The following is a 27,917-nucleotide window of genomic DNA, read 5'->3' as shown; positions in this document are numbered from 1 at the left end:
AGTGAGGCTGGGGGAACCAAGCGTCTCATTGGTATGGGTGGAGCTCTGCCACACGTCGCATCAATTCTGGATTTTTAAAGCCAGAAGGGACCGCTGTGTTCCTCTTTCCTGACCTCCCGCATACCACAGCCCGTTAAACCCCACCCCGCCGTGGTGACTCACGGCTGAACCAGAGCCCCTCTGGTAGAAAGAAACCCAGCCATGATTTAAAGGCTCCGAGTGACAGACAGACCTCGGGATGTTTGTCACAGGGGTTAATTCCCCTCCCGTGCTTCACTTTCACATCATTAAATCTGGTTCTACCTTTGCGAGAGATGAAAGGAGCCTCTCTTGCACCATTGTGTTCCCTGGAGGGGAGAGGTGCTGGAGAAGTGAAATTCTCCAAGGGCAAGTCAGAAAATCTGAGTCCAAGCTCCTGCTCTGACCACGAGTGCTGGGTGTGGGGGATTCATGTCCTCCCCCAGCTGTGGCCATGTCCTGCACTGCAGCTTTGCTGGAGACTGTCTCTCCTGCCCTTGGAGAATGCTTCCCAAAGCCTCTTGCAACCTTCTCCCATTTTTCCCACTACCTGTAACATTTCTTGCACGTTAATGACTTCTCTCTCTGTCAAAACTGTAACTGGTCACCAGACTCTTTTTATGAAGTGTACTGGGCGGAGACCAGCCCACTCCATCATGCTCTTCTCCAAAATCAAAAAGTGATGGCTGTTGCATTCCCTGGGCCAGCCAGGTCCACGCAAGCTCGCTCTTTTATGTTCCCTTTTTGTATTTCACCAAAAAGGGATATTTGCAATATCTGGTCTTGTTGTTATTCAGTGTATAATTTAGATGTCTTTGTCACAAAAAAAAAAAAAAAAAAAGAAAAAGAAATAAATTAAAATTTAGTAGAAATACAAGTGGTGTTTGGGGGTGATCCTTTTTTCTTCAGCAGGTTCATCTTCTGACAGGACTGTCTCTTCACAAGGAGCCCCCAGTCAGGCTGCAAAGCTGCTCTTCCATTGCTCCTGTCATCCCACCACAAATGGTTACTAGAAGCAATCAAAACTGCTGAAGAAGCCTTTTTCCTTTGGATTTTCACTATTCCAAAATTATCAGAGAAGTCAGCCAGCGAGAAAGGGAAACTCTGGGAGGATCTTCTTTTTTCGAAAATTGTGTTGCAGGTTAAAAAAAGCATGTCATGAAACACATTCTCCGCTGACCTGGCAGGAAAAGGGAAGGGGAAAAAGGAAAGCAGCAAACTATTTAGGTCTGGTTCAGTGCAGTGGGGTTGGGAGGGGGTTAGGAGGGAGGGAAGCAAATCTGTTGCTTTCCAACTAATCTGACTCATTACTGTTCCTGCAACACCCAGATGGGCCAAAAAGCGAGAAACTGTTAGAACTCTTTAAAGCATGAGCTCCCTGCACAGTCAGGATGCCTGGAAGGCTGTCAGAGCCACTGGAAAAAAAACATTATAGATGGTCACACTTAATTTCCTTTCTCTTTTTTTTTAAGGCACACTTTATACTCAGTCCTGGTATTTTTTCAGCGAACTAGGAAATACTTTTTCATCTTGTTTGCCTAATGGATTGGATGTGAAAAATATTTCTCTGGCAAGTGAACACCCTGAGAGTTGTTTGACTTGTCACAACGTTATGTATTGGCCCCTGCGGCCCCCGGCCCCCGAAGCGGCTGCGCTTCCCCTCTCCTGTTGCTGTTTACGGTGGGACGCGGTAATTTATGGGGAGGCTGCGTGTGACCTTGCATGCGTCTGCTCGAGCCAACCGCGGGTCCCTTCCCCGCACAAGCCCCGCTTCACATCCACATGATGAATTTAGTGCTCCCGTAAGGACAAGGAACTGAGCGGATTGGGTGTGGGGAGGAGAAAAAAAAAAAAAAAAGGAAAATAATAATCTGCAGCCTGCAGGAGAAAAAAACACTGAGATTTTTGTTCCTCTTTGACCAGTATTTCCCTGTTTACGGCCTCGCACCCCCGGACGCCAGCCTTTATCAGCACAGAGAAGTGGTCTGTGGCTGCAGAGCCGGATATTTCAGCCTCCGCGTTCTAGCCGCGTTGGCATCCCCCAGCCCGGCCTGCTCTGCTGGGACCCGTCGGAGTGGGGCAGCTGGACCGATGGCCACGGCTGTGCTCCAGCCCACCCACCCGGGCACCCACCCAGGCGCTGGCTGAAGCTTTTTTCATTTTATTCTGTTTTGTTTAAGTGGAAACAAGCTCGCACCGCAGCCTCGTGATTGGCTCCTGTCGAAATGGCAGCTTCGGGCTCAGTTGGCTGAAATTGGGCTTGTTGGATTTTTTATTGCAATCTGTTCACTTATTTCCCTTCCCCGCACCGATTGGAAGCAAAACTCTTGTAAAGCCGTGGTCAGGCTGTGCCCGTGCTGGGGGACGCTGTCAAAGGCTTGCTGGAAACAGCACAGGGTGTGGGGGGGTACCCCTCTGGATTTCCTATGTAGCTGCCTGACCGAGATGGATATCTGTATCATTTTTAATGGGAAAAGGAAAAAAAAAAATCACATTCAGAAGAGGAAGGGTTGGAAGGAGCCCCTCTGCTTGTAACGTGACAACACGCCTCTGAGCTGCAGCCCTCGGGGCGGCACAGCCGGGCAGCCAAACACAGCCCCAAGTAAATAAACCTGGAGGAAGGGGAGCTGGCACGTGGGTTGGGCCCCAAGTCTGAGCTGCATTAGGAGCTGGCAGGAACGCCCTGCAAGTAAATCACCTGAATGAGAGATATTTTTAAATACAAGTTGTCCTTGCTGCTTGGCTTCGCAACATTTATGCTACCAATAGGAGCCACAGCCTGCAAGCTTTAATGCTTCTCGGGCAGGAGATTGGGTGCCGAGGGGGGACACTGTTGGAGACAGTGGATCCCCCCTGCCGAGAGCATCATTGTGGGCTGGGACACTGCTGTCCCCAGCCTGCGACAGCTGGGTCCCAACTGACCAGACAAAGCCCAGCGTCTTGGGGTGGCTGAGCCAGCTGTCCTGCCCTGGCTCCATCACCCTCCCTGATGTCAGACAGGAGGATTTATATGTATTTTGGGTTCATTTTTATAGCTGGCACCTGTGAGGCCAGAGACAGGAAGGGATAAGCGAAGGGGCCGGGTCGGTGGCGTGTGCTTGCAGAGCTGGTCTGGGGAATGGGGAAACAGGCGCGGCAACCCCTCTGCACCTGGGGACAGCGCTTGGGCCTGTGACTGGGCAGAGAGCTGGGCCTGGCTGGCGGCTGCTTTGGGAGCTGGGGCAGGAGCCGCAGCTCTCACAGCCCGGGGGGGTTGGGAGGGGCTCTGAATTGGGTGCATTCAGGCGGCACAGCTGGTGTGGGCTGCGGGGCGGGGGGGCCGCAGTTGCTCCTGACACTTTTGCCTCTGAATGTGATGATAAACTCCCTTTCCCGATTAGCGCTGATCCCTCTGCCTCCAAAACAGTTGGCCCTAATGAACATACGGCCCAACAGCTGTAAGCGGTTATACATATGCATGGATATATATATTTATCCCCCCCCAGCCCATCCATATATACTGGAGATCACAGCTGTTGCTATTCTTCCTTGCAATGCAGATCAGACGCTCTCTCTCTTTGGAGTCTTACTTGACCTATTTTGCAGGCGCAAGATTTTTTGTGATGATGATTTCCCCAGTTGGTGCTTTTGATTCTGCCTGAAACATCTTGATTGAAGGCAAACAATGGCAGCTCCGGCAGCCGGCAGCGCCCCGCACCCACGCGCCGCCCCGGCCCCGCCAGCCGCCACGCGCCGGGGGGGCCCGGCACGGCTCCGGCCCAGCCCGGCACGGCTCCGGCCCAGCCCGGCACGGCTCCGGCCCACAGCCGCTGCTGGCTGGTCCATCCCGACCCTGCTCCTCCATAACACTTCCCTGTGCCCACGGGACATGGCTCTGCCTCCTGGCCCACCGCCTAGGCCATTCCAACCTGCACCTTGAGGCTTGTGCTGGTGTCCGCATCCTCTGCCTGGCTGTCCCCTTCTCAGCCCCGAGGCTCTTCCCACCAGCTGGAAACTGCTCCACCACCCCAAAATCTTGCAAATCAGGTGGTGGTGTCCCTTGGTGTCCCAGGGGTGTCTTAGCTGTAAGATCAGAGGGGGAGATGGTGCTAGAGCTGGCAGGGATGTCAAAACCCCAGTGACTGCACTGCAGCATTCCATGGGTGATGGACACCTTTGAAGTGCAATCTCCAGTGACCCCCAGCCTCTGTTCACTGCTTAACACAAACTTTTGGGGCTGTGAGGGAGCCTGTCCCTACAGCCCTCCCCGACCACACAGGGTGCCCCAGAGAAGGGCCTCAAAGCCACCGCATCCTGGCAAGGAAAAGCGGCCATCCGGGCGCACACAAAGCCATTTCTTGTTTGGCATTTTTGTTTGAAGTGTGTCCTTCATCTGGGTTTCTACAGCAACTGGGAAGTTCCTATCCTGGCCCAGCTGGAGGGAGTGAAGCAGCCAGGGGAACAGAGCAGGAGGGCAGGAGGTGAGGATTGAGGGCAGGAAGGGAAGAAGCAAAAATAAGTTTTTTGAGAAATGAGCTGCATTTTCTGCCTCCATCTTGGGCCTAGTGCTGCTGCAGCTGGGGCAGGATTCTAACCCTGTCCTTGTCCCTCTGTGTCCAGAGGCAATGCAGCCAGCTGGGGCCAAACCAGGGGGTGTAAAACAGCAGCTTTTAGGGTCCCTTCAGGAAAGGAGTAGTCTGCTGTGTCCCACCCTGGTTGGCCCTGGCATGGCTGCATCCTCTGAGCCTCAGTGCCAGCCTGGGTTAAAATGAGTGAATTATCTTAGAAACACACTTTTCTTAAAAGAAAGCAACAAAACCCAATGGAACACCAGTGGTTCATCTTAGGCAGCGAGTCTCTTAATTTATTCATTATGAGATAATACCCAAATCTGGCTAATTAATATTCCTGCATATTTTCCAAGGGCTGATGAGTTATCTTAAACATCTCATGGAGATGGGCTTTCATATTTATAAGGTTGATGTGCAAACTTAAATTGACACTGTCTAAATATACCCTCATGTTTAAGCATGGGGCTTTCACTCCCAAGGTGCCGAGGGCATTCCTGGGGTGCACGCCCTGGCTGGAAGCAGGACCTGGGGCTCAGTGGGTGGGAGAGCTGCCTGAAAAGGCTCCTGCAAGGCAGGGTGTGATGTGGTGTGGTCCAGCTTTCCACAAAGATGTGGGATTTCTGTTTGCTTTGGTAATGGGAACAGAGTGCAACAGGCACTGACCCAGTGGTGGCTGTTTGGGGTGAAGGATCAGCATGAGCACCCACATGGACGGATGTGCTGAGGGATACCAGGACAGGACCTGCAGCTTCCTGCTGAAACCCTTTTCCAAGGTTAAAAATAGGACTTGGTTGCAAACTGAAAGCCTGGTTTGCATTCACACTCATTATGTTGATTGCTTATTTACATGTATGCAAATGGGGGAAGAGGCAGTGGCTCCTCTACCTGGGGACCCCTTGGCACAGGAGAGTCTGAACCCCACCAGGTAAATCCCTGATGAGGGCTGGGCCATGGGGCTGTGCTCCCTTTCCCAGGATCACCCTGAAATTGAATCATCAGCCCCTCTTGCCGTGCCGGTCCAAGGGCTGAGCCACAGCCCTGTGCCCTGAGTGCAGTGGCCAGTGGCACAGTGGTTACAGCAGCCATTGCCTCTCCCCTCACCCTGCTCCACCAGATGTGCGTGTCCAGCTCCAGCTGTTCCCCATCAGCCTCCCCCGTGCAGCACCGCCAGCCCCAGGATCCTTTTTCCACCAGGCCCCACGTCCTTCATCAGACACCAATTTGGTCTGGCCCAGCTGCTCATTTTTCTTTCCGCCGTGTGACATGTTTTCACCTGGCTCCTAATCCGTCTCTTTCCATTCACAACTCGAGCTGTTTATGGATGTGCCTCTCTCCCCCTGCTCTCCCCATCCCCCGGACAGAGCCATCCATCAATAAAACCTCGCTGTGCACCCGAGCATCAGCGCTTCCCCTCCCAAGACACCAATATCCCAACAGGGCCATGGGCACACATTCCTCCTCCTGCTCCATGGGGTGACCCCATGGGGCCATTGCTTTCCTCCTCACCACCAGCAGCACGTGGGGCTGGATGGCACTGGTGGTCCTGGAAGCTGGGGCACCCAGGACCACCAGGGGATTCTTCCTGGATGGGGGGGCAAGGGAGGGGCTGTGGCCCCTCTGCTCTGCATGGGCATCCACTCCTTTGGGGCTGGTCCCTCCAGTGAAAACATGGAGTGAGAGTGGCCCATGGTGGGGAGAGTCCTAATCTTTGGGGGTCACCCTGCAGGGTGGGGGCTGTGCCTGTGTCCCCCCATCAGTTGGTGGTGACAGGTGCTTTAATGCCCGGGCTGGCAGCTGCTGCTGTCACAGGAGAAGGCAGCTGTGCCAAGGAGGAAGATGATGATGAGGAGGAGTACAGCTGGGAAGTCAAACCTAGAGGCACCAAACATAGGGGCCATGGCTGGGGAGTACCCTGGGATGGGGGTGGCCCGGGCTGTGCATCGGGGACCCTCCTCCACAGGGAGGGACGTTACTCATGTCTCCGGTATCCCCATCACCCCGGGGCTCTTCTTTACCCCCCAGCAGCCAGCCCTGTGAACATGGAGGGGAGAGATCATGGGATCCCTGTGAGGTAGAGAGCATCCTGCTCCCGCCTGCCACACTGGAGTGCTTTGCTTTTGACTGAGAAGCAAACCTCCAAATATCCCAATGAACTGGGGGTTTCCTGAAGAGCCTGAGCAGGACAGAGTTGGGAAGAACTCAGCAGGACAGCAGGGCTGAGGTGCCAGGCTCTGTGGCCTGGGTGTAAAAGAACATGTAGGGGCAGGAGGTGCTGGTTCCCCAACCCAACACTGCCTGGGAAGTTGTCCAAGGTTGTGCTTCCACCTCTGCTGGAATGGAATGGGGGGTTAGTGAGAGGGTCTCCCTCCCTCGAACCCACTGTTCCCCTGCTTCAGCTCACTGAGACTTTCTCCCCTTCCCAGTTCCCACTAAAATGGCACAGGGGGAATCCAAACTGGAACTAAACTAAGGATGTTTTGCAACCAAGAAAAAAATAAAGCAAGCTGAACCCAAAGAGAGCAGTGGAAAACCCCTCTTGCCTCTCGGACGCTGCTCTGCTTTATGACATCAGCCTCATTTTCCTCAGATAAAGATTGCCCCTGCACAGCCTCAGCCAGGCCAGCCCACAGCCCCATTGCATGTCCTGGACAAAGGGTTCTTCCTTGCCCTTCCCAGCCTTGACTGAGCACAGAGGGTCCCTAAACCAGCCCAGGGTGCTGCCAGCATGCACAAAGCCCCAGGAAGCAGTGGGGCTTTAGGTGGGGATGAAGGCTCAAGTGCTGGGTGCCAGGGCAGCAGTATGGCTGGAATGGTGGATGCTGGCAGAGTCAGGAAAGCTGCTGTCCCCAACCCAGTCCCCATCCCACAATGGGGATTGTTCTGGAGCTCAGGGGCAGGATGCGGCCTGGCCGGCTCTGTGCCTGACTCACATCCTTGCTGCCTGGGAGGGAGCTGGTGGAGAGCCACATCTCCAGCACGCCTTCCCACGGGGCTGGGACATGGGATGGGTGCTGGTGGGGACCCCACTGCCGCCCCACTGCCGAGCTGCTCCTTCCGAAGAGCCCCTCTGGAAAACCCCCGTGATCACCCGCACCCCTGCGGGACTGGGGAGCGTTTCCTTCCAAAAGCAGGTTGGAGCCTCCCGCCGGAGCTGGCGTTCCCGGGGGAAGAGCTGCAGCAGAGCGAGGCATTTGCACTAAGTGATCACATTTATTTGAATATTTTGCGTGTGTGTGTGTGTGTGTGTGTGTGTGTGTGTATGTCTAAAATCGGTTACAGAATAAATACCTGTGCCTTATAGCAGGAAGTCCACTTTTTTTTATACAAAGTGCTTGTTACAGGAAGTTGCATCAGCGATATGCAGGAGGGGAGTGCGTTTCGGTCACGCTTCCCCTCCTGAAAACTAGAACAGATTTTTTTTTTTTATTTATTTATTTGTGGTTTTTTGTAAAGTTTCTTTTCCCTTTTTTTTTGTGCATTAAATTTCCTGCCATTGTGTATTTACAAATCTCTGAAAGAAGGAAAAAAATGCCAATATGCATGAGAAGTGGCCTTGTAACACAAAAAAAAAAATCAGCCTTTAAAAAAAAAAAGTAACAAACCCAAAATCTACAAGTATCATTTCATACTGAATCAATGATAGATTTTTTCTCTTTTTTTTCTTTTTAAAAAGGGAAAGAAAGGGGTTGGGAAAGGGGAAAAACTGAACCAAACCAGAAAAAATGAACTCGGAGAAATAGAAAGAGAGAAGGTGCCATTGTCCCTTCTGAAGTTTTCCAAAGGCAGAGAGAAGTGAGGAAGAGCACAAAGCACAGACCCAGATGTCCGACTGAAATCCCCATCAATTTCTTCTCGGTAATTTCTCCCTCGTGTTTACCCAGCGAGGGGCAGGAAGGACTTCCAAAATTAAATTAAAAAAAGGCATTAAAATGAAAAAAAATATTATTTCATTTTTAAAGGATTAAAAAAAAAAAAAAAAAGAAATATGATAGAACAACCCTCCCCAAAATCCTGGAGGGGCGCGAGGCAGGGAAAAAATCGGGTTTGATTTAAAAGGGGGGAAAAAAAAAACCCAAAGAAAAGCCAAACCAAACCAGACTTTTCTCTCTGAACACGTCATCGAACAGGACTCTCCGGAGAGTGTGATGGTTAACTGGTGACGTAGTGTTTGGCCGATGGCTGGCCATAGACCCTATAGAAATCCTGCCGCCCGTGCTGCTGGGATGCGTCAATCCATTCCCTCACGGCAAGTCCCGGGAGCGACTGGGGCACGGCGGGGGCGGGCGGCAGCGGGTGCGAGTACTCCTGCGACGAGACTGTCCAGGGGAAGTGCCCCGAGCGGGGGTAGGGCTGGTGCCCGCTGTGGTTGGACACCGAGGAACAGTAACAGTTATCCACGGAGCAGACGAGGATTTTGCGCCCGCCGTACTGGGAGAGCACGGACTGCTGAGATGACGTGGTGTTGGAGTAGTGAGATGGGTTGAAGACGGAGCCCGAGTGCACCGGCTGCGGGCCGCTAGGAAGTCCAACTATGTGCTGTGTGGAGCTACAAGGCACCATGGCTTGTGCGGACTGCCCCTCGCCAGCCGAAGCGCCCTGGCTCATGTACTGGCTCGCCACAGTCCCGGACGATGGCTCGAGGAAGCTGCCCTCGGGGAAGGCGGTGGAGTGCTTGCGCTTCTCCGCGCCGGAGTTGCTGACGGTGCAGGGGTACATGGGGATACTCTGCAGGAAGGGGACGGGGGTGCTCAGAGGACCTGTGGAGGGGAACAGGAGAGGGGGATTGTATTAAGAGCAGCATGGCACAGCTCCAGGGTGCTCCAGTTGCTGATGTGAAGCAGCAGTGGAGCCCAAAGACCTGCGTTCCAGCCCCACGTGTGTGGAGGGTCCCCCAGCCCGCCCCATCAGTGGCAAACCACACACACAGCCCTGTGCAGGTGGACTTGCAGATTCAGTTCTGGGCCCTTGCCAGTGGGCTCAGAGCAGCCCGGGGCACTGCTCTGCAAACAGCTCACGAACATAACAGGAGCTAACAGCTAACAGGAGCAGAGTGGGACAGCCTAGGGGATAAACACGAATTCCCCAAGGAGAGGACTAGGAAGCCTTCACAGGACGTGGTTTGCTCCCAGGCATTGGCTGGAGGCTGCAGGACCCCGCCAGCTCTTGGCTGTCAGTGCCCACATGCTGACCCCCATGTTTTCACTGACTTTTCCTGGCAATGGTCAATTCCCCAAAAGCTCTGCATTTCAGGGTTTTGTGTAACCCCAGAACACAGTCAATTCACAAGACAAGGAAAATGCTCTGGAGAGTCTGGCTGGGGAGAGGGAATTGGCTTTGTGGCTCTCCACACCCCTGCTGACTGCAGAGGGGCTCCAAGGGGTCCCTGCCCCAAAGAGCTCTCCCCACCGTTTTGTACTGGGATCTGCAGGACAGCCAGCTATGGATACAGGATGTAGTGAGGTTCCATACCCCTGCACCCCTCAGGTTTCACTCACCTTCCAGCAACTTTCTCAGCTGCTTCTCCTTCTTGGCGATCTCATTCAGGAAGAGTTTGGAGTTGAGGTGGCCGATTTTGGGTGGAGGCAGGCTGCCACCTGTACAGTTCTGAGTCCTGTTGGGGATGGCAGGCAGAGTGGCATGAGTTACAAGGTAGACTCAGGAGAGGAACAGCTTCTCCCCCCACACCCTCCTGGAGCCAAACCCCCTCCCTAGGATAGAGGACAGAAGTAAGCTGGCTGTCTCTGACAGGCAGGACCTTCCCTGTCCAGTTTTGCTTGAACATCCCCTGCCAGGGCACACCTTCTGCAGTCCATGTCCCCACTGCACGGCCATCCCAGCTCACCTCTGCTCTGCTAGTGCTAGCTTTAACCCCCTGCCCTGTCTCTGCTCAGCGGAGCTGGACAGAGCCCTGTACCCCAGCCCAGCTGGTCCCATCCTCTGCTCTTTCACAAGCATAACACTGAGGTTCCCCTAGTCCATGGGGAGGACCTGATTCAATGGCTGCACGAGGGGATTTTTTCATCCTCCCAGAGAGAGGGAGAAGCTGAGCATGGCACATGCCTCTCCCAAACCCTGTAGCATCCCTGGCCCTGGTCTTCCTCTGGATATTGTGCTGCTGCCACCCCTGTGGACATGAGCACGCCCTTTCCCCCAAACACGTCTGTCCCGCTGTGCTTACCTGTCCATTAAGATTTTCACAGACTTGGTGTTCTAGAAGTGGAAGGAGAAGCTCTGGTCAGTAAGGCAAATCCCTGCCATGGCAGCCATGCCCCCTTTTCAGTGCCAGCTTCCATGGCCGCCCGGGAGGGGACAGTCTGACCATGGGCACTGAGCCCTCTTTCCCCCTGCATGGGCAGCTCCAGCCCCATCTCCAGCTGTGGCACCTCCTCATTTGAGGCCAGCACTGAGCCTGCCCCACTTCTTGACTTCTTCCACTGCTGAGCACTCTGGAGGCATCAGCCAGCCCTGCTAATGTCCCCATCCTGCTCCCCACCACACCCCACACCTACCCAATTCTTCTCACACAACCAAACCTCTCCACAGCCCCTCATCCCACCCTGGCAAGGGCAGCTTGTCTTACCTTCATGAAGTTGATATCCTCAGTTTTGTCGAACATGACCTGAACAGAGCTGAGGAGCTTCTTGGCCTCCTGCATGCGCTCATTGAGGTGCAGAACCTGGGCTGCGTTCTCGTTGCAGAACTTGGCCTGGGCCTTGTCCAGGATCTCCATGGTCTTCCTCAGGTCCTCATCCAATATCTGGTGCATCTTCTCGTACTGCAGGCGCACCTCATCCTTCAGCTGGCTCACCTTCTCCTGGGGGGAGGAGCAGGGTCAGGCCCTCTGACCTCTTCCATGATGTCCCAGGACACCTGGGTCCTTTCTCAGCAGTGGAAAATGCAACCTGAAAGCTGCACTCTGCTGATCCGAAGCTGCAGTGGAGTCCCAAGGATGCAAACTGAAAGTAGCTCTGCTCTCCTGCAACGCTCAGACACCTCAAACCCTGCTGTCAACTACCACATGGGACTTCTATGTGCCAGAGACCCAACACAGACACTGAAGGTTTGATTGGATCAGCAGATTCCTTGATGCACTCCCTGGGGCCTGTGTGGGGATCAGCTCCAGAGACCCAATGCCAAGGAACAACCTGCCACACCACCAACAGAAGTGTGCTCCCCTGAAAAATCCCACCAATCCCCATCTTCATCCTCATCTCCAACCCCACCCCAGGCTGGATATACTCCATGTTCCAGAGCCTTTCCCTTCATGCTCTGGGAGGCCAAAGGGCTTTAAGGACCATAAGCACTCCCTTCCTGAGAAAGGCTGTGCTGAGCTGAGCTGAGGACAGGATAGGCCATCTGATATTTAAGGACAGCCTTGTTCCTCACATCCCAACTCAACCCAGGACCCATGAGGCCGCAGAGCAGCTCCAAGCACATTTTGTCTCCCAAAATGATGACTGACAACACTGAAATGGAGGCAGGAAGTCTGTTCAGCTACTCCTCCCCTGCATGTCTGCCTTCCTCCTTGCCCACCTGGTCCCTATGTTCCAGGAGTTTGTCCCCATTATGCCATAGGGTGACAGTCCCCGGGACTGGCTGTAGCAGGGTGAAGGACTGGTTACCTCGACCAGCCGCTTGTCCGATTCCAGCTTGTAGAGCTGCTCCTCGATGTCCTGCTCCCGCTCTTCCAGGCGGTCCTGCTGCTTCATCAGCATCTTCTGCAGAGATAGGGGAAAGCAGCATTGTCAGAGCCCAGCGGCCACGTGTGCATCAGTGCTGCCCACACTGGCTCTGCCCACGTGGTTCAGGAGGGATGGTGCTTTTTCCCAGCAGGATGCCACTGGCAGGCTGAAAGCCCCGGAGTTTGTGGAGCTGGAAACCCGGTTATTTCCATGGCGGAAACGGCAGAGGAGCTGCGTATGCTGGGCTGTGTTATTGGCTGGGTTGGGTCCCCTGGATGGGGACAGCACCTCAAGTAACATTTCTGCAGCCCGGTCAGTGGGGTTGGGTCAGGGCCAAGCCCTGGAGACTGTGGGGGGGACACAGAGAGGTTCATCCCCCACTAAGGCAGCACCATTTTGAGGCCCATCACCCATCACCAGCGGGCTCCTGCGAGACATCACCACCTCCCTCGCGCTCCCATACGCCACACCAAATCCTTTCTCCCTTCCCTGCCCTCCCTGACAAGCCCCAGAGCCAGCGTCAGTGTAATCTGGAGGGACAGAGTGAGGAGGAACGGAGCCTCCCCCCGCCACACTGCCAGCCCCCAGCCCCACTCCTTGGGGCTGGGCCTGGGCCATCCACCGAATATCTGGGACAAAACCTTATCCCCAGATATCAGTGCCAGCGCCTCGCTCCTGCATGCTTCCCAACCATGAGAAATCCACTGCCATCCCTGTGAGCAGGAGCAGGGCTTCCCAAAACACCCCTCTAAAACAACTCAAAATATTCACCCTTCATGTTTACTGGGGGAAAAGCCAGGACGCCAGTGGAGTGAGGAGAACGGCTTCGCCTGGCACAGAGATGTGGTGTTAGAGACTCAACGACGGGGGCGAGATAGAAAGAAACCGGCAGCAAGAATGAATTTCGAGGGGATTATTGCTATTATAAACTGCCACTCGGGAATTTATAATCAAGTAATTAATTCCTGGACGAGGCGGGAGGGGGAGGGTGGCAGAGGCACTGCCGGGATTAATTGCATTGCAGGGAAAGGCTGTCACCTCCGACTCAATTCAGGAGCAGGAATGCGAAGCCTCCTCCCTCCTGTTGTTTTTCTTAAGGTCTCGGGCACCTCCAGCCTTACTGTCACTGGGCTCCTACCACTAATAATAACGAGGAGCTAAAAAAACCCAGCTTCCCACTCACAGGCACACTCCACATGCATGCCTGGGGCCCACGCATGTGCACCCATCCAGGCACATGCAGACAGACACACAGACAGCACATCCACTGAAACAGGGCCGAGGGGCAGTCACAGCAATGCAGACCCCCAGCCCACAGGGGGACATTTGCTGCATGTGCATACAGAAAAGAAACGCAGGGGCCTGCAGCATCCAAGGGCACCACTGGAAGCATCCACGTGGAGAAAGATTTGAGGCATATATTAAAAATCTCCTTTTTTTCATTGTAAAATGGTTGTTATTTGTACTGCTGCAGCATCAGGAGGCTGCAGTCCACTCCCAGGTTTAACACAGTGGAGAGTAAGTGCAACACCACCTGCTTGAACTTTGGAGAACCAAGGGTGCAGGCAGGAACTGTGTCCTACTCTAGGGGCTCGGACAGGGTTTTGGGTCAAGCACCAAGTTCTTCAGGGAGAACTGTTGAGCAGGTAGACAACAGCCCCATGCAGGCAGACTGAGAAGTGGAAGAAAACAAGCCTGCTCCTGGGCTCCAGAGAAATCCGCCTTTCCAATATTGCTGTTTGCAGGAGGCCAGTTGACTGTGGGAGTTGGGCAGGTCGTGCAGCGCAGGCTGAGCTGCTCACGCCCCACTCTGGGCAGCCAAAGGACACAGCAAGCTTTGCACCGAGCCCTTCCCTCCGCCTCCCTCCCTGACACAGATTTGCCATCTCCACCGGACATCCAGACCCATCCCACACCAGCCCACCAGCAGGACAGCCAAGTCTAGCCGGGCCCCCAGGAGCAGCCCAATCCTCTGCATGACTTCCCTGTCTGCCAGCTGGGACAGGAGTGGGTAAAAAACACAGGACAGGATCCGAGGCTGACAGCTCGCTGGGCACAGAGGCCAAATCCCCATTCCACTCCATCGTACCCATCAGGTATCTGACATACCCGAGGCAGCACTGCCCTTCCCCCCAGTGCTGCCAGGATGCTCTTGCAGGGAAAGCAGGGTTTCCTATCAGTGGCAGATGCCAGGCAGGCAGAGGCCACCCTGCCAGCCCCACTGGTGTGAGGGACCCCCGAGGGAGGGGCCGAACAGCCCCAGACATGCACGTACCACCGCCCTGCAGCTGCCGTGGCAGAGCTGCCAACCTCTGTGTTTTGTAACAAACCTCAGACTGCTCCACTCCAGGAATCATGCAATTATGTGAAATCAGAAATATACATATAAACATATGTAAAAATAACTTTTCATACATATAAGTTAATTTAATATACCCTCACAACTGGAAAAAGTGATCAAAATCCAACCTAAAGCCACAGAAATCAGAGAGAATAGAGGACATGCAGTGGTTTCTTTAAACCTTATATTTGAGCCACTCTCCTGATTTTAGGGTGAGTTAAAAACTGTACGTGCCTGGGATTGCAGTGGAATGGGAGGGCTTTTCACCCATGGCAACAAAACCTTAACAAGACACACGGGTATGAACTACCCCTTCTGGCACCGAGGGGCAAAATCTCACTGTCTATGCAGCACAGGCTGAATTCCTTAAGTATTTTGAAAAGGAAAATATATCCCTTCCCCTTCCATCCCCTCCCAAATCTGGCATTTCTGAAGTCATGAACTCCTCCTCCTCCAGGATCAGAATTTCTCGGGGTAATTTCTCATATTTCATGCATGACCTTGATGCTGGGAGAGCCGAGGCTCCCTCCATACAGGCACCCTTCCCAGGCTGTGAGCAACTCTGATCCCAGTTTGCCTTTTCTGAGACACGTCGCCAGTTTGCGAAACACATGCTAAAAATGCTTCTTATTCCAACACCAGCTGAGAGTGAATTCATCTCATTAATTAATAAATTAATCGGTGGCTGGGTAAGTAGCTGGTCCACCGTGACCCTGGTAGGCCCCAGTGAGACAGGGTTAGTTCATGGACACCAGCTTATTATGCAGGAGATGAACATAATCTCCCCCCTCCTCATGGAAAAAAATGAAGTGTGGGTACAGTAGAGCTGAGCCCATACAGGGAGCTCACAAACATGCCATGGGCATCAATCAGCAAGGAAGCTGAACCACCAAAGGTGGAAGGACAAAGGAGGGGACGTTATCATTCATGTCCCTTCAGGAGCAAAGGTGCACTCCTCCTGTGCAGGCACAGGAGGGTGATTCCTGAGCAGCCATTGTGGCAAGTCAGATGGGTTTGGGGTACCAAGGTCGTACACTGGAAGTGAAGCACTACTTAGAGGGACATCTCTGCAGGAAGCAAAGCAAGCACTGCAAGTTCTTGTTGCAGAGAGGATGCACACAGCTGGTCCCCGTGGGATTGTGCTGGGGGAAGGCTTTGCTGACCATTGCTACCCACAGCACTTGCTGGGAGGAAACCACCACCAAGGAAACCACACTCACCTGCCTGCACCTTACTGCACCTCCTGCTCAGTCCCCACAGACTATGTGCTGAACTCAGTGGCTGCCCCAGCATGGGACATATCCACCCTGCCAGGCAGAGCAAGGGGATTTGTCTGCTGGGGGACAAGGCAGTCCCAACAGAGAACTTCTGCAACATTAAATGCCTGCAGCCACAAGACAGGAAGATAATAATAAAGAGTTTAACAGCTCTGATGATAAAGGGCATCTATGCTTCTCATCCGAGAGCCACTGCATGGCTGCAGCACCACAAGCCTCAGATGTGTTACACACACAGGTGCAGCTCAACTAGCTGGGAAAACCTCCACTGTAAATGGGGGCACTGGCGCGTAGGAAGGGGCTCACACCCACCCAAGACCTCTCAGGCAGGGAGCAATCTGTGGGCAAGATGTCTCCCCTGACTTGTCTTAGGCTGGTCTCAACGCTATCCTCTCCCAAAGGGCAGAGCTAAGCCAGTGGTCACTGCTGAGCCCACAGTAACAGTAGATTATAGCCCTGCCCTGCCTGAGGCTCAGCACTCCCCTCATCCTCCCTTTGCAGCCCTCAGAAGCCCATTGCCCTGGGGCCAGCACTGGGCAGCAAAATCCCATGACATGCCCCAAGGTCTTGTGTTCTCTGACGCTGGTCAGGGCCCTTGTGTGCCTTCCAGGGAGAGCTGGCAGGGGAGAGCCTCTGGGACCCCTTCCCTGGGGGCTCGAGTGCTCACCAGCCCCTGCCCAACTCCCAGCAGCATCAGGAAGGAGCCTGGCAGCTTCACCAGAGGCAGAGCGGTGCCCCATGACCTGCTGAGCTGCTGTGGTTTTAAACAAGAGCTGGAGCAGTGAAAAGCCTTACTGTGTTCATAGGGCAAATGGAGCCTGTGCAGCTTCTCTGATGTCTAATATGCACTGTGCATCCTTCAGGGCCATTCACCTTGCAAGAGCAACCGAGTGCCCACACACTGACCTGTGGGATGCTTGCAGGATGCTAATCCCCAATAAACTCAGCTGAAACTGCCTGTGGGTTTGGAGGGTACTACAGCAGGGCAGGTGGACAAACCGCAGGAGTGCACAGCCCTCATTCCCATAGGAAACTGGGGGAGCAGAGAGGCAGACTGCACCACAGAGCACCTTTAACCACAGCTGGACAGCTGGCCCAGGACAGGCACACTCACTTCTCTGCCTCTCTCCTTCCTCCTCCTCTGCTCCCAGGCCTTCCCCTCGCCGCCAAATCCCAGCCACTGAGTGAATAAGGACATTGTTTGCAGTCACCGGAAAGCCAGAACGGAGGGAGCAGCTTGGAGCATGAGGGGCAGGAAGGGTGAGGAGGAGGAGGAAGGTGGAACCGGAGTGAGGAAGCCACAAAGGGCAGATGCCTGTTGTGGGAATGGCTCCAGACACCTGCAGCTCAGCCCAGGGACTGGGATCAAGAGCCCCCATTGAGACACATGTCCCAGCACGTTGCTGGAGACGGGCCTGAAGTCACAGTGACTGAATTTTAATGCACCAAAAGCCCTGGACCAAGGAGGCGAGTGCAACCTTTCCCCTCCCCAGGCCTCCCACACACAGGCTTCCCTCTCCCCAGCCTCGCTCCACTGTCAGCTGGGCTGTTTTCTGAGAAAAACCTACGCAATGAGCTATTTTCATCCCTCCTGAAAGTGTCACCCCACCTGCTAACACATCAGAACCTCGACACTGTGCACATCTGGGGCACAGCACCATAGTGCCCCCCAAAACAAGATCTCAAATCATGAGATCATGCACTATGTGCTGCCACAGCCCAAACCCCCTGGAGCATCCCTCTCACCCTGCTGGTGGCCTCCTGCTGACCAGACCCAGGCAAAACCAGCTCCTTCAAACTCCCCACAGCCCTCACAACACTTGCAGGAGGCTGATCCACTTAAAGGGGCAGGAAGGAAATGCTTTCTGGTTGGGGTTTCATCTTGCACACATTTACAGTAAGCACCAGGCAGAAAGGAAGGTCTCCAGCCAGAGCACGAGGTCTTGCCTCCTCTGGCCAGCCCGGAGCACACACAGTGCCCCAGGCTTTGGCTTTTCTCACGGTGCTCCCTGTGCAGAGATCAGGCTGGTTTATCCTCAACAGGGGAAGGAAGAGGGGAGGAACAGCCTGGGATATTAATAGCTGCCCTTGCTAGGAAGGGATGGAAGCAGCAGCCATGCAGTAAACAGGCACCAAAGAGACCCCCCCCCCCTCCAGCCCTGAGGGACCCCTGAGCACCAGGAGAGCTGGTGCTCTGTAGAAAAGGGCTGAAGGCCAAATAATCAGTGCCAGCTTGGGGGAACAGGATGTACAGTGCCTCTTTCAAGAGCAGCTCTTCATCCTGTTCCCATGCTGGAGTGGGTGAAGATGCCTCCTGCTTGTCCACATCACCCTGTGAGATGCTGCCTGGCCTCTGAGCCTTCCCTAGAGAAAAAAACATCAGGCTTAGACCCATGTCCCATCTCCACTGGCTAACCCACAGGCACAGCCCCATGTCCCACCTCCTGTGCCCACCCAGCACAAGGCATCCCTGCAGCACAACTGGCACATTGCAGCTGGATGCTCCCATGGAGCCATGACTCATGACTGCTTAGCAGAACCGGGTTGGACCTGGCTCAAGGAGCATCCCAGGACAGTGTGCATGGCAGACCACGCTTCCCTGCACATCCCTGTACCACAGCAGATCCTGGACCACCACAGGGTTGTGCCAGTGCCTGAGCCTGGGCCAGCTCCTTCCCAGCAGAAAGGAAGAACTCGGTAATAAGGAGAAAATACATGGTATTGTGTTGCATGGGACCAGCAGCAGGATTTCTGGAGGCCAGGAAATGGGGAGCTATTCTGTGTCAGGAAGCGACCTTCAGGAGGCTCATTCACCTTCCTGGGCCTCTGTGCATCCCCCTGCTCATCACAGCCACAGGGGTTACTTCATGCTGTGCCTCTCACACAAATGGAGTAAAGAGGCTGAGGCTCTACCCACAGTTTTTGGACTCCAACTTCAAGCCTTGGCCCAGCTGCCGCTGTTGTCAGTGTCCTTGGAGTAGGGATGAAGATTTGCTTCCAGAGGAAAAGGAGGATAAGGGAGATTAAGGAGCAGAGAGACGAGGCTAGTGGCTGGAGACACACCACCTCTCTAGCAGCAGCCCTGAAAGTCCCGAAGGAAGGAGCCTTCCTCATACTGGGTGTCCAGTTGGGTGATGTACTCCTCAAAACAGAGGCTCCCTCCATGCAAAGCACAACAAGAGGCAGTGAAAGCAGGGCAAACTGCTTCTGCCAGACATGAGGCTCAAGACTCATTCACAACATGTGCAGAAGAGGAAAAAAGGAGCTGGAAATGCACCAGGAAGACAAATACCAGGACAAGAAGCTAATTTGCATGCCGAGCATGCAGCGAGTCATGACTGATGCTGCTGGCTCCACAGGACAAAGATGAGCCTTGGTGATAGAATCATAGAATCATAGAATCATAAAATCATTAAGATTGGAAAACACCTCCAAGATCTTTGAGTTCAACCTATGACTGAACACCATCTTGTCGACTAAACCATTAGCACTAATGGCCATGTCCAGTCATTTCTTGAACACTTCCAGGGATGGTGACTCCACAACCTCCCTGGGCATTCCCTTTTAGTGAAGAAATTCTTCCTGATGCCCAACATGAACCCTCCCTAGTGCAGCTTGAGGTTTGTCCTTGTCACTTGTTGTCTGGGAGAAGAGGCCCAGCCCCACCTTGCTACACTCTCCTTTCAGGCAGTTGTAGAGTGGTAAGGTCTCTTTGAGCCTCCTTTTCTCCAGGCTAAACACCCCCAGCTCCCTCAGCCACTCCTCACAGGACTTGTGCTCCAGGCCCTTCATGAGCTCTGTTGCCCTCCTCTGGACTTGCTCCAGCACCTCAATTATTTTTCTTGTAGCAAGGAGTCCAAAACTGAACATGGGATTTGAGATACTGTGCTGACTACAGGGGGATGATCACAGTCCTGGTCCTGCTTGCCATGGCACTGCTATACAAGCCAGGATGCCACTGGCCTTCTTCTTCGTGGCCACCTGGACAACTGCTGGGTCATGATTCCCTGTTTCTGCTAGGCAGCTTTCCAGCCACTCTGTGCTCCAGCCTGTAGCACTGTGTGGGGTTGTTGTGATCCAAGTGCAGGATCCAGTGCTTCACTTTGCTGAACCTCATACAACTGGCCTTGGCCCATTGATTCAGCCTGTCCAGATCTCTCTGTAGAGCTTTCCTAATATTAAACAAGACTGGTCCCAAAGCTGAGCCTTAGGGAACCTAATTTGTGACCGTGCCTTTGGCCAGTAGAGCCAATTCCTGCCCTGTATCCGGCAGGAGACACAGCACCCCATTGGTGAAAATGCTCCCGCGCCGTGTCCCAATGCCACAGGGACAGCAGATGCATTTGGGTGGTGCAGGAGCAAGATGGAAAGACCACCTCTGAGGGCTGGGGCTGCAGGCGTGACCAGGCCCTCAGGGCAGTGAGGAACTCAAGAAATTTATTTTCTTTTTGCTGGGAAGGGAGGGAGAAGAGATCCCCACCCAGGCTTGGGTGTGAACACTGGCCAGCAGTCCAGTAACCAACTCAGGAGCACCAACACTGGGACACTGTAGGGAAAGTGCAGGGGTTTGTGACATCCAGAACGTTTCAGACACCAAGTGCCTTGAGCAACTGTTTCCAGCCACTTGGGAGTTCAGACTGACACCAACACCTGGAGCACAACTGCTCCCCATGACCAGTCTGCCTTGTGCTTCATCTCCACCGTGCCAGAAAATAAAATCTGGGGCCTGTGGCTGTATTGAGTGGGATTCACCAGATTTCACAGTTTTTCAGAGCCTAAAAGATCACGTAATAAGTCCTGCCCTTTCTGCCTTCAGCACACTCTGTGCTTGTGGTTTCTCAAATGCCTCAATCAATTTATATGGACATTAGGGGGGCCCTACCATAATTTTCTCTCTCATGTCTGTTTTCATACATCTGCCCCTTCCCAACCACAGATACAGATAAAAAATTCATCCAGAAAAAAAAGAGCAGTCTGTCTTTGGTGGGATCATCTCCCCCAGCTGGCTCTCAGAAGTACTCTGCCAGCTCTAGTGGTGGCAGTCTGGGCAGCAAAGGGAGATCACTCAGTGCTGAAACTCAGCTGAATCACAAAGTCTTGCCTCTCACACAAGCCCTATTGCTCTGACATATCATTTCTCAGTTGCTCCTCCCGTATCCCCCATAAAAAATTCAATAGGCTTTGGCAGCACCCCCAATCCTGCCTCGATCTGCTGCTGTCCCAGTCTTGTCTAGCTCTATTGAATTCTAAGATCTTCCTAATGTGACAAAATCTCAGGGACTCAGCCAGTTGTCCCCAAACTGTGGCTGGGGGGATGGTTTGCCTTACAAAGGAGCCATCCTGCAAAGACCCATCCTATTGCTTGGCAGCAAACCTACCCCCATCTGCAAGCCCTGCAAAATTGAGAAACCCTCACTCCCCCTTCCAAATAAACATCTTGGATTCAAGATCCAGCTGGCCTGTGTGATCTCAGAGCCTTCTCCCTGCAGGGGTGAAACACAGCCAGCCTTGCTCCCAGTGCAGGCTGAGCAGCCTCTCCCCTGCCCAGACCTCCATTCTGCACTCACCAGGCTGAGTCCTGCCACAGGAAGCCCTGAGCTCTGAACAACAGCTCCTTTGGCTTCCCACCCCCCTGATTTCTAGCTTCTGCTCTGCAGGGAGCCTGGCACAAGGATCTGGAAGCATAAACAGGTTTTGCAGGGAACTCAGATACCTCTGAGGAGCAGAGCAGCAGCAGCAATACCCATGTGCACCCATGTCCTGGCCATGAGACCATTGGCAATGACCTGCAGCCACATGCCCCATCAGTGTCTCATTTGGTGAGCCAAAGACAAGGGATCCAGCTGCACAAAGCACCTCTCCAGACTCAGGCAGCACTAGAAAGAAAACGCTCCTTTGATTCAAAGGACATGATTTTATTTTTTTCCCTCCCAACTGATCTAGTTAAACTTCCAACCGCTCAAGGCTATTTTAATTTGTACTGGTAAGTTAAATCAACACAAACAAGGGCAGAACAGGTTTATATGCACCTCTATTACTGGCCTGCACCAACTAAAGTGCAGCTACATTTCTCCAGGCAGCTTTTTTTTTTTCTCTAATAAAGATAAGGAGGACGTTTTTGTGCACCTCCAACTGACAAATGGAGCTGAAAGTGAATTGGGAGTCAAAGCCTTGAAGAAAGTCAAGGTGACTTATGCGCCAATAGGCTGGATTCAAAGAGCTTTGCAAAAATGCAGATCAACTAACAAGATTTATAAAACTCGTTAGGGGCTTAGAGGTCGCTTAATTCTCCAAGGTGCCAAGGAAAGTGCCTGACTCGCAGAAGGATGGATGGGGCTTACAGAGGTGGCTATCTCAACCTTTCAGTTGCTTCAAGAAAAGTGGACTCAATTTCTTTTGGAAATGAGGTTTTGACATGCCAAGACGTTTACTGTGAGCCTTGGCTCCTCCATCATTTACTTAAAGAAAAAGAAACCAAGTCCTGTTGCTGCAGACAACTGTTACAAACATCTACCAAAAGCCACAGCAGAATCTGCTGCTTCAGCTCACCAGCGCCAGACACCACCCAGAGGAGTATGAGACCAGATTCAGCACACAAGCTGGAAAAAACAGAAGGGGAAAAAAGACTTTGCACTTCTACAGCTCCCCAGTGCCTGGCATTTTGCAGGCTGGAAGCAGCCTGTCAGCACCTGTGGGCAGCCAAGGAAACGTAGAGTGAGTCCATCCACTCCAGTGACCAGGACCACAGTCTGCTGAACACCAAGCACCCTCCACTGCCTCCCTGCTGGGTTTTTTCTCTTCCCAATTTTTTTTTTGGTGAGGTGGTTGTTGAGAATCTGAAAGCCCGGATTATAATCTTTATGAATCCCATAGTTAGATCACGCTGAACAGCAGCCCAGCAATACCAGATGTTCAAACAAAGCTGCCAACCGACAGCTGTCTGCAGCTTGCAGCGTGTTTTTACTTTAAAATGCAAAATGATACCAATCTATATTAAAAGAGAGACGTTCAGAGCCTTGCGATAGCAGCTGAAGCCGCGGATATTGCTCTTTCACGCAGGGTGTGGCAGCAGAAGGAAATATCTCAAAAACTACTGCTTAAGCCACCCTCCCAGCCCCCCCAAATCCTGGCCCCTTTCCTAATGGGAAAGAGACTCACGTTACTGCCTGAGTGCCGTGAATGTACCAGTGCGTGTCCAAACAAGCCAGCAAAAAGAAAAATGCAGCATGAACAAACACTGTCTAACGAAGGATGCCAGAACAAATCCAGGCGCTGCCCACACCTGGCTCTCAGCGGCATCGGGAGGACAAAGTGACACATGGGGGGACAGAGGCAACCAGTCCTGGGGTGGAGGGTGCAGCCCCTCCTGCATCAGTGACCGAAGTGGGACAGGAAAGGTCCCTTCTGGCAGCACAGCATCACCAGCGGAAGCATGGGATGGAGGGGCATCTTCCACTGCTCCAGCCCATCTGCCCAGCATCTCACCCCAGGTTGTCCCACATCTCTCTAAAACACACAGGAATGCTCTGGCCCACTGGAGAAACTCTACCTTGAGTCTCCTTGATGTGAAGCAGGTTTTCAACTTGCATTGCTTTGTACCTTTATTTCTTAGGCTGGCTGGAACCAGACACAAAGCCCTACACCCTGCAACTCTTTCTGCACGCAAGCAGCTGGAGAAGTCAAGAACTGGAGCTCAGCCTTACTCTTCATTATTTCTCCCTGTGGAAATGCAAGCCACCCCCAACAAACACACTTTGGGGACGGCAAATCCCAAATATACCAGGCACAGTACTCCTGGCTTGCAGGAATTGTGCAAAAAGGGGTCTGACTTACTCGAACGTGACGTCCCAAATTCCCCACCAGCCGCGATCACAGGAAATCTTTGGGACCGGTCCCAAGGCTGCCTCATTGTGCTCCGAGCAGCAACAGCATGAATGAATCATGCTCCTCAACGTGACACCCAGCTCCCAGCAACGTACTCGGGACCAAAATATTTACGTTGCAAATGAGTAAGAATAGGACCAGATCCCCTCCCCAGCCTGGTGACATAAAAAGGCCAACCTGGTCTTGCATTGAGCAAGTGGGTGGCAGAAGGATAGGAAAACAGAAGGCAAAAACCAGTCCCATGTCTTGCAGCCTCGCTCTGCCCAACGATGCTGAATCAGAGCCCTTCCCAGTTACAGCAAAACCCCAAAGTGGCAAGCACGGAGACAAAGATCCCCGTGGTACCACACTCCCTCTGGGGGACACGTGAGGGAGCATGCTGGGACCTGTAGTTTCCAGCCAGCCAGCTGCAAAATGCCATCCCCAGTAAACACATCTCAAATTAAAGTGATGCAAGGCCCCCAAACTCCTGGCAAGGTGCCAGCCAGCCAGCTTCTTGTTGGCAGGCACTTGGCCAATTCCCATGTGTTGCACTAGCCCCTTTCCAAGGAGAAGCCAGGAGTGCACATCCCGCAAATTGCCTTGCAGCTGACCTGCAACCTGTCCTTTCTGAGGTGACGTGTCTGCATGGACAGAAGGATGCTCCCAGAGCTCCGGTGCAGCTCTGACCTGCAGGAGACATCAGGCCTGCTCCTGCCTTGCTGTTGAGCCCCTCCACGGCACTGCGATGCCAACCCCAGAGCAAGATGCTGCATCCAGTGCTGGTCAAACTTCAGCTACATAAAGCCGAACAACGCATCCCTCGAGGGGTCCCATAAAGATGCCACTGAAGCAGAGTTTTAGGCAGCAAAAAGCAACACGCTGGCGTGGTGTTTTCAGGCAGAACAGCACAAGCGGGAAAAGCTCCACCGAATCACCATACCAGTAAGGCTGGGGACAGCCACCTCCTCACAACATCCCAGATGGGCACACAGCCACCCCGGGAGTGCTGTCACCCTGTGCTCCAGCAAGACCAGACCATACGTCACCCTCTGGGGAACGTGGCACCCCTCTCCTTGCCCGCTCACCCTCCCCGCTGCGGAGGAAATCGTGAGCCTGGCTGATGTCAGGAGGCATCACTTCACACAAAGGCCAGGCTTCCTGGCGGGGAAGGGGTGGGGGAGTGGGGAGGAAGGGGAAGAAGAGCCCGGGGCAAAGGCAAACGGCATCTACAGCTCCTTGTGTGCGTAAAAGGAGCAGCAGCAGGAGACAACATGGCCCCTTCTACTTCAATTGCCCCTGCACCCGGGAAAGAGAGGCAACATCGTATTTCCTAGCACCCTTCACAAGAGCCACAATATATCCCTGCCCTGTACCCTGTGTACCTCTTTAAGAATGCACTGAAATAAAGGGACTCAAGTTTACTTTAATTTGCTCCTGCAAATGAATCAGTTCCATTTCCTCCATGCCAGGCTGTGGCTGTTGCCAACCGGGGGACACAGCTCCCTGCTTAGCATTCAACCAGGAGAAAAACCACTTCTATGACAAGATCGAACATCAGCACCCCCAAAATCAGCCCAAGCATGCACCCCAACCTGTCTCCTGCTCATGGGTGGCTAAATACTTATGGTACCCATTAATTGATAAATACAGATAAAAGTAACATATTGAGGATCAAAGGCAAGAGTAATCAGCAACTCTCATTTCTCAAACTCCTCTCCCCAGTATGCTCTGCAAAGCCAAGCATCTTTACAAACCACAGCATATCATGGTACCCACAGCATCAATATGACCTCCTGCTTCAGCATCTCCTCTCCTCCTCTACCTCCTGTAGTCCCAGCTCACCCCCAGGCAGTGAAAGAGGCTGGTGGCCAGTACCAGATGACATTGCTTTTGTCTCCAACTCAGCCACTCTCTCAAGGACAGGAGCACTCTGGACCAGCTGCACAGGGACCAGTGAAGAGGACTCGGCTGCAGGGGACCTGCAGGATGTGGTCGATGTTGATTGAAAAGAGAAATCACTGATATTGCAGAGGGCAGCCAGGGAAGGTGGATTTTGGATGTGGGTACCACCAGGGAATAACTGTAAAGTAGCAAACCCTGCTGCTCTCCTTCAACGTGCTGAGTTCTGCTCCTAGGAGAAGGCCTGTCATTGGTTTTTAATCTCACCTGATTACGGATCAGCCTTTGACATTATTGATCTTAGGCCCCTGAAGTATCATTTATCTTTCAGATTTGACTCGGCCATCAGAGCTTGACAGCTCGGACCCCAGTCAGCTCCATCCTCCCAGGGAGCATGGGGAGCTGCTCTGCACAACTCCAGTCCTGCTGATTCACGTGAGCCATATTTGACACTCAGCTTCCATCCTCACATAAGGTGTCTTTCACTCTCTGCCTACCTGGCATTTCATTTTCAGACTCAAAAATCCAGCTCCTCAGGTCTCTAGCAGACCAGCACTGCTTTCTCAAGCTTGGCACTCCAAGGTGCCTCTAGTGTGCCCTGCTTCCCCCTTTCAGTTTCATTATCCTCTTTCAAAGAGGATGCGGTGGAGACACAAATGCTATAGGATGTGCTGAGAACTGCACAGGGACTGGGGGAGCAGCACCAGCAGTCAGTGTACAACCAGAGAAGCCATTTCTAGCTGTGACCCACTGCCATTTTCTAGAGCAGAAAGGACCAACAACAGTAGCTCCTCATTCCCTGGTGAGATTGTACCCACAGAAAAACCAGGTGGCTATCGTGGTTTTGTGCTGGCTTCCCCTTACCTGCCAGCCAGCACAGCTGCCACATGGCCAGCTCGTGACTTCTGCTTGACCTTCAAAACGTCAGTGCCTGCCCCCTCCACCAGACCCAGCAGAGACGGGATGAAGGGCTCCCTTTCTCCTGGTACCTCCATCCTCCACCCAAACTCACACACACTCCCAGCCCCCACTGTTTGAGAAGCACAAGATTTTCCTCAAATGCCTTTGTCAACAGTTACTGGATGCAGCACATACATGCAGGCTGGCTTTTCAGATGCCTCCTGTCCCTGTGAAACCAGCTCTTATGTTTTGGGAAGCAGGAGTATTTCCTGAGGAAGGCTCCAGTGGGCAGTTTTAATGCATAGAGAGAGGAAGGTTTAGTTTTTGTTCTTCACCTTGTTTTCATTTATCATATTGCTGAAAAGTACTTTGGTAAATGGAGATTAATACCATGTGCATTCATAGATTGTAGCAGGAATCAGCCTTGGGGAGGAGCAGGGGAGGAAGTGCCTGGATGGGGGCAGCTAGCAGGGTCCACGTTCTACAAGGACATCAGCAAAGAAAGTTCCAGTCTCCAGGATTGCTTCCCCACACTGCCATGGACCTCCTGAGTCCTAGCAGGTCTCCCCACCTCTGCTTATCTCTAATTTAGGGTAATACCTTGACTTCCCCATCCAGACTTTAGGTTGTTGCAGAGATTAAAATGATCCTTTTCTCCCCTGTTCTAAGTAGAAAGCTACAAATTCTTTAGCTGGAGGACAGGCCTTGGCTTTACCTGCTGGGCTTACATGCTCGGGAGATGTGTTTGGAAAGGGGTGGTCTTCACATCAGGCACTATTTCCAGTTCCCTGCCCAGATGCCCTGCTGGGCAGGATTGCCAGCAGGCAGAGGCAGGAAAATAGCCCCCAGATGTGCTCCCATTCCCTTGATGGGGGCAGGCTCTGTCCCCACCCCCTACAACCAAACTACCTCTGACCAAAGCAGAGCTCACAGGCCTCAGCTACCCAGCCACAACAGTGCAGCTGTGGCAGGAGAGCTGCAGTAATTCCCTCCTGGATCTGGCCACCCCCATCACTAAGGGGCTAGCACAATACCAGAGGGAAGGGGGAGCGCAGCACCCGCCCCCGCACTCTCCCCAAAGGGTCTGGGAGGGGGACAGAGACCTCGCAGCACATTTATTCCGCTCCATCCATTTGAGAGGCACGCTTCAAGGGGCTTTTTGCCATCAGAGGCGGGTGCACCAGGACAGGAAAAGAACAAAGGGAGGCACCGGCACCCCCAGCCCTTTGTCTGAGCGCAGAGGAGTTCACCTGCAGGGAAAACCTGCTCCCAGCGCAGAGGCGGCAGCTCCACATGGATTCAGACGGGGAGAGCGATGCAGCCCCCCCTTCTAGCAGGAGGATAATGAGCAGAAGGATGCAATCACATTACCCTTTCTCTCCCC

General features: G+C 53.2%; 1 protein-coding gene across 1 annotated transcript in view; it reads right to left on the bottom strand.

The window, feature by feature from the left end:
* Nucleotides 1–7,758: 7,758 nt before the first annotated feature.
* TRIM8 (tripartite motif containing 8) overlaps nt 7,759–27,917 on the bottom strand; it is a 29,364-nt gene continuing 9,205 nt past the window's right edge. Inside the window, exons 3-7 of the mRNA XM_014883794.2 lie at nt 12,191–12,286; nt 11,149–11,382; nt 10,747–10,778; nt 10,064–10,179; nt 7,759–9,325 (exon numbers count right to left, since the gene is read on the bottom strand). Of these exons, the coding sequence (XP_014739280.1) occupies nt 8,718–9,325; nt 10,064–10,179; nt 10,747–10,778; nt 11,149–11,382; nt 12,191–12,286 (1,086 nt within the window). The 3' untranslated portion in view covers nt 7,759–8,717. The remainder of the gene's footprint in view (nt 9,326–10,063; nt 10,180–10,746; nt 10,779–11,148; nt 11,383–12,190; nt 12,287–27,917) is intronic.

Source organism: Sturnus vulgaris, chromosome 8 (genome assembly GCF_052056855.1).
Source record: "Sturnus vulgaris isolate bStuVul1 chromosome 8, bStuVul1.hap1, whole genome shotgun sequence".
NCBI classification, from domain to species: domain Eukaryota; kingdom Metazoa; phylum Chordata; class Aves; order Passeriformes; family Sturnidae; genus Sturnus; species Sturnus vulgaris.
The sequence above is the reverse complement of the archived record's forward strand: the minus strand, read 5'-3'. Positions and strand labels throughout refer to the sequence as shown.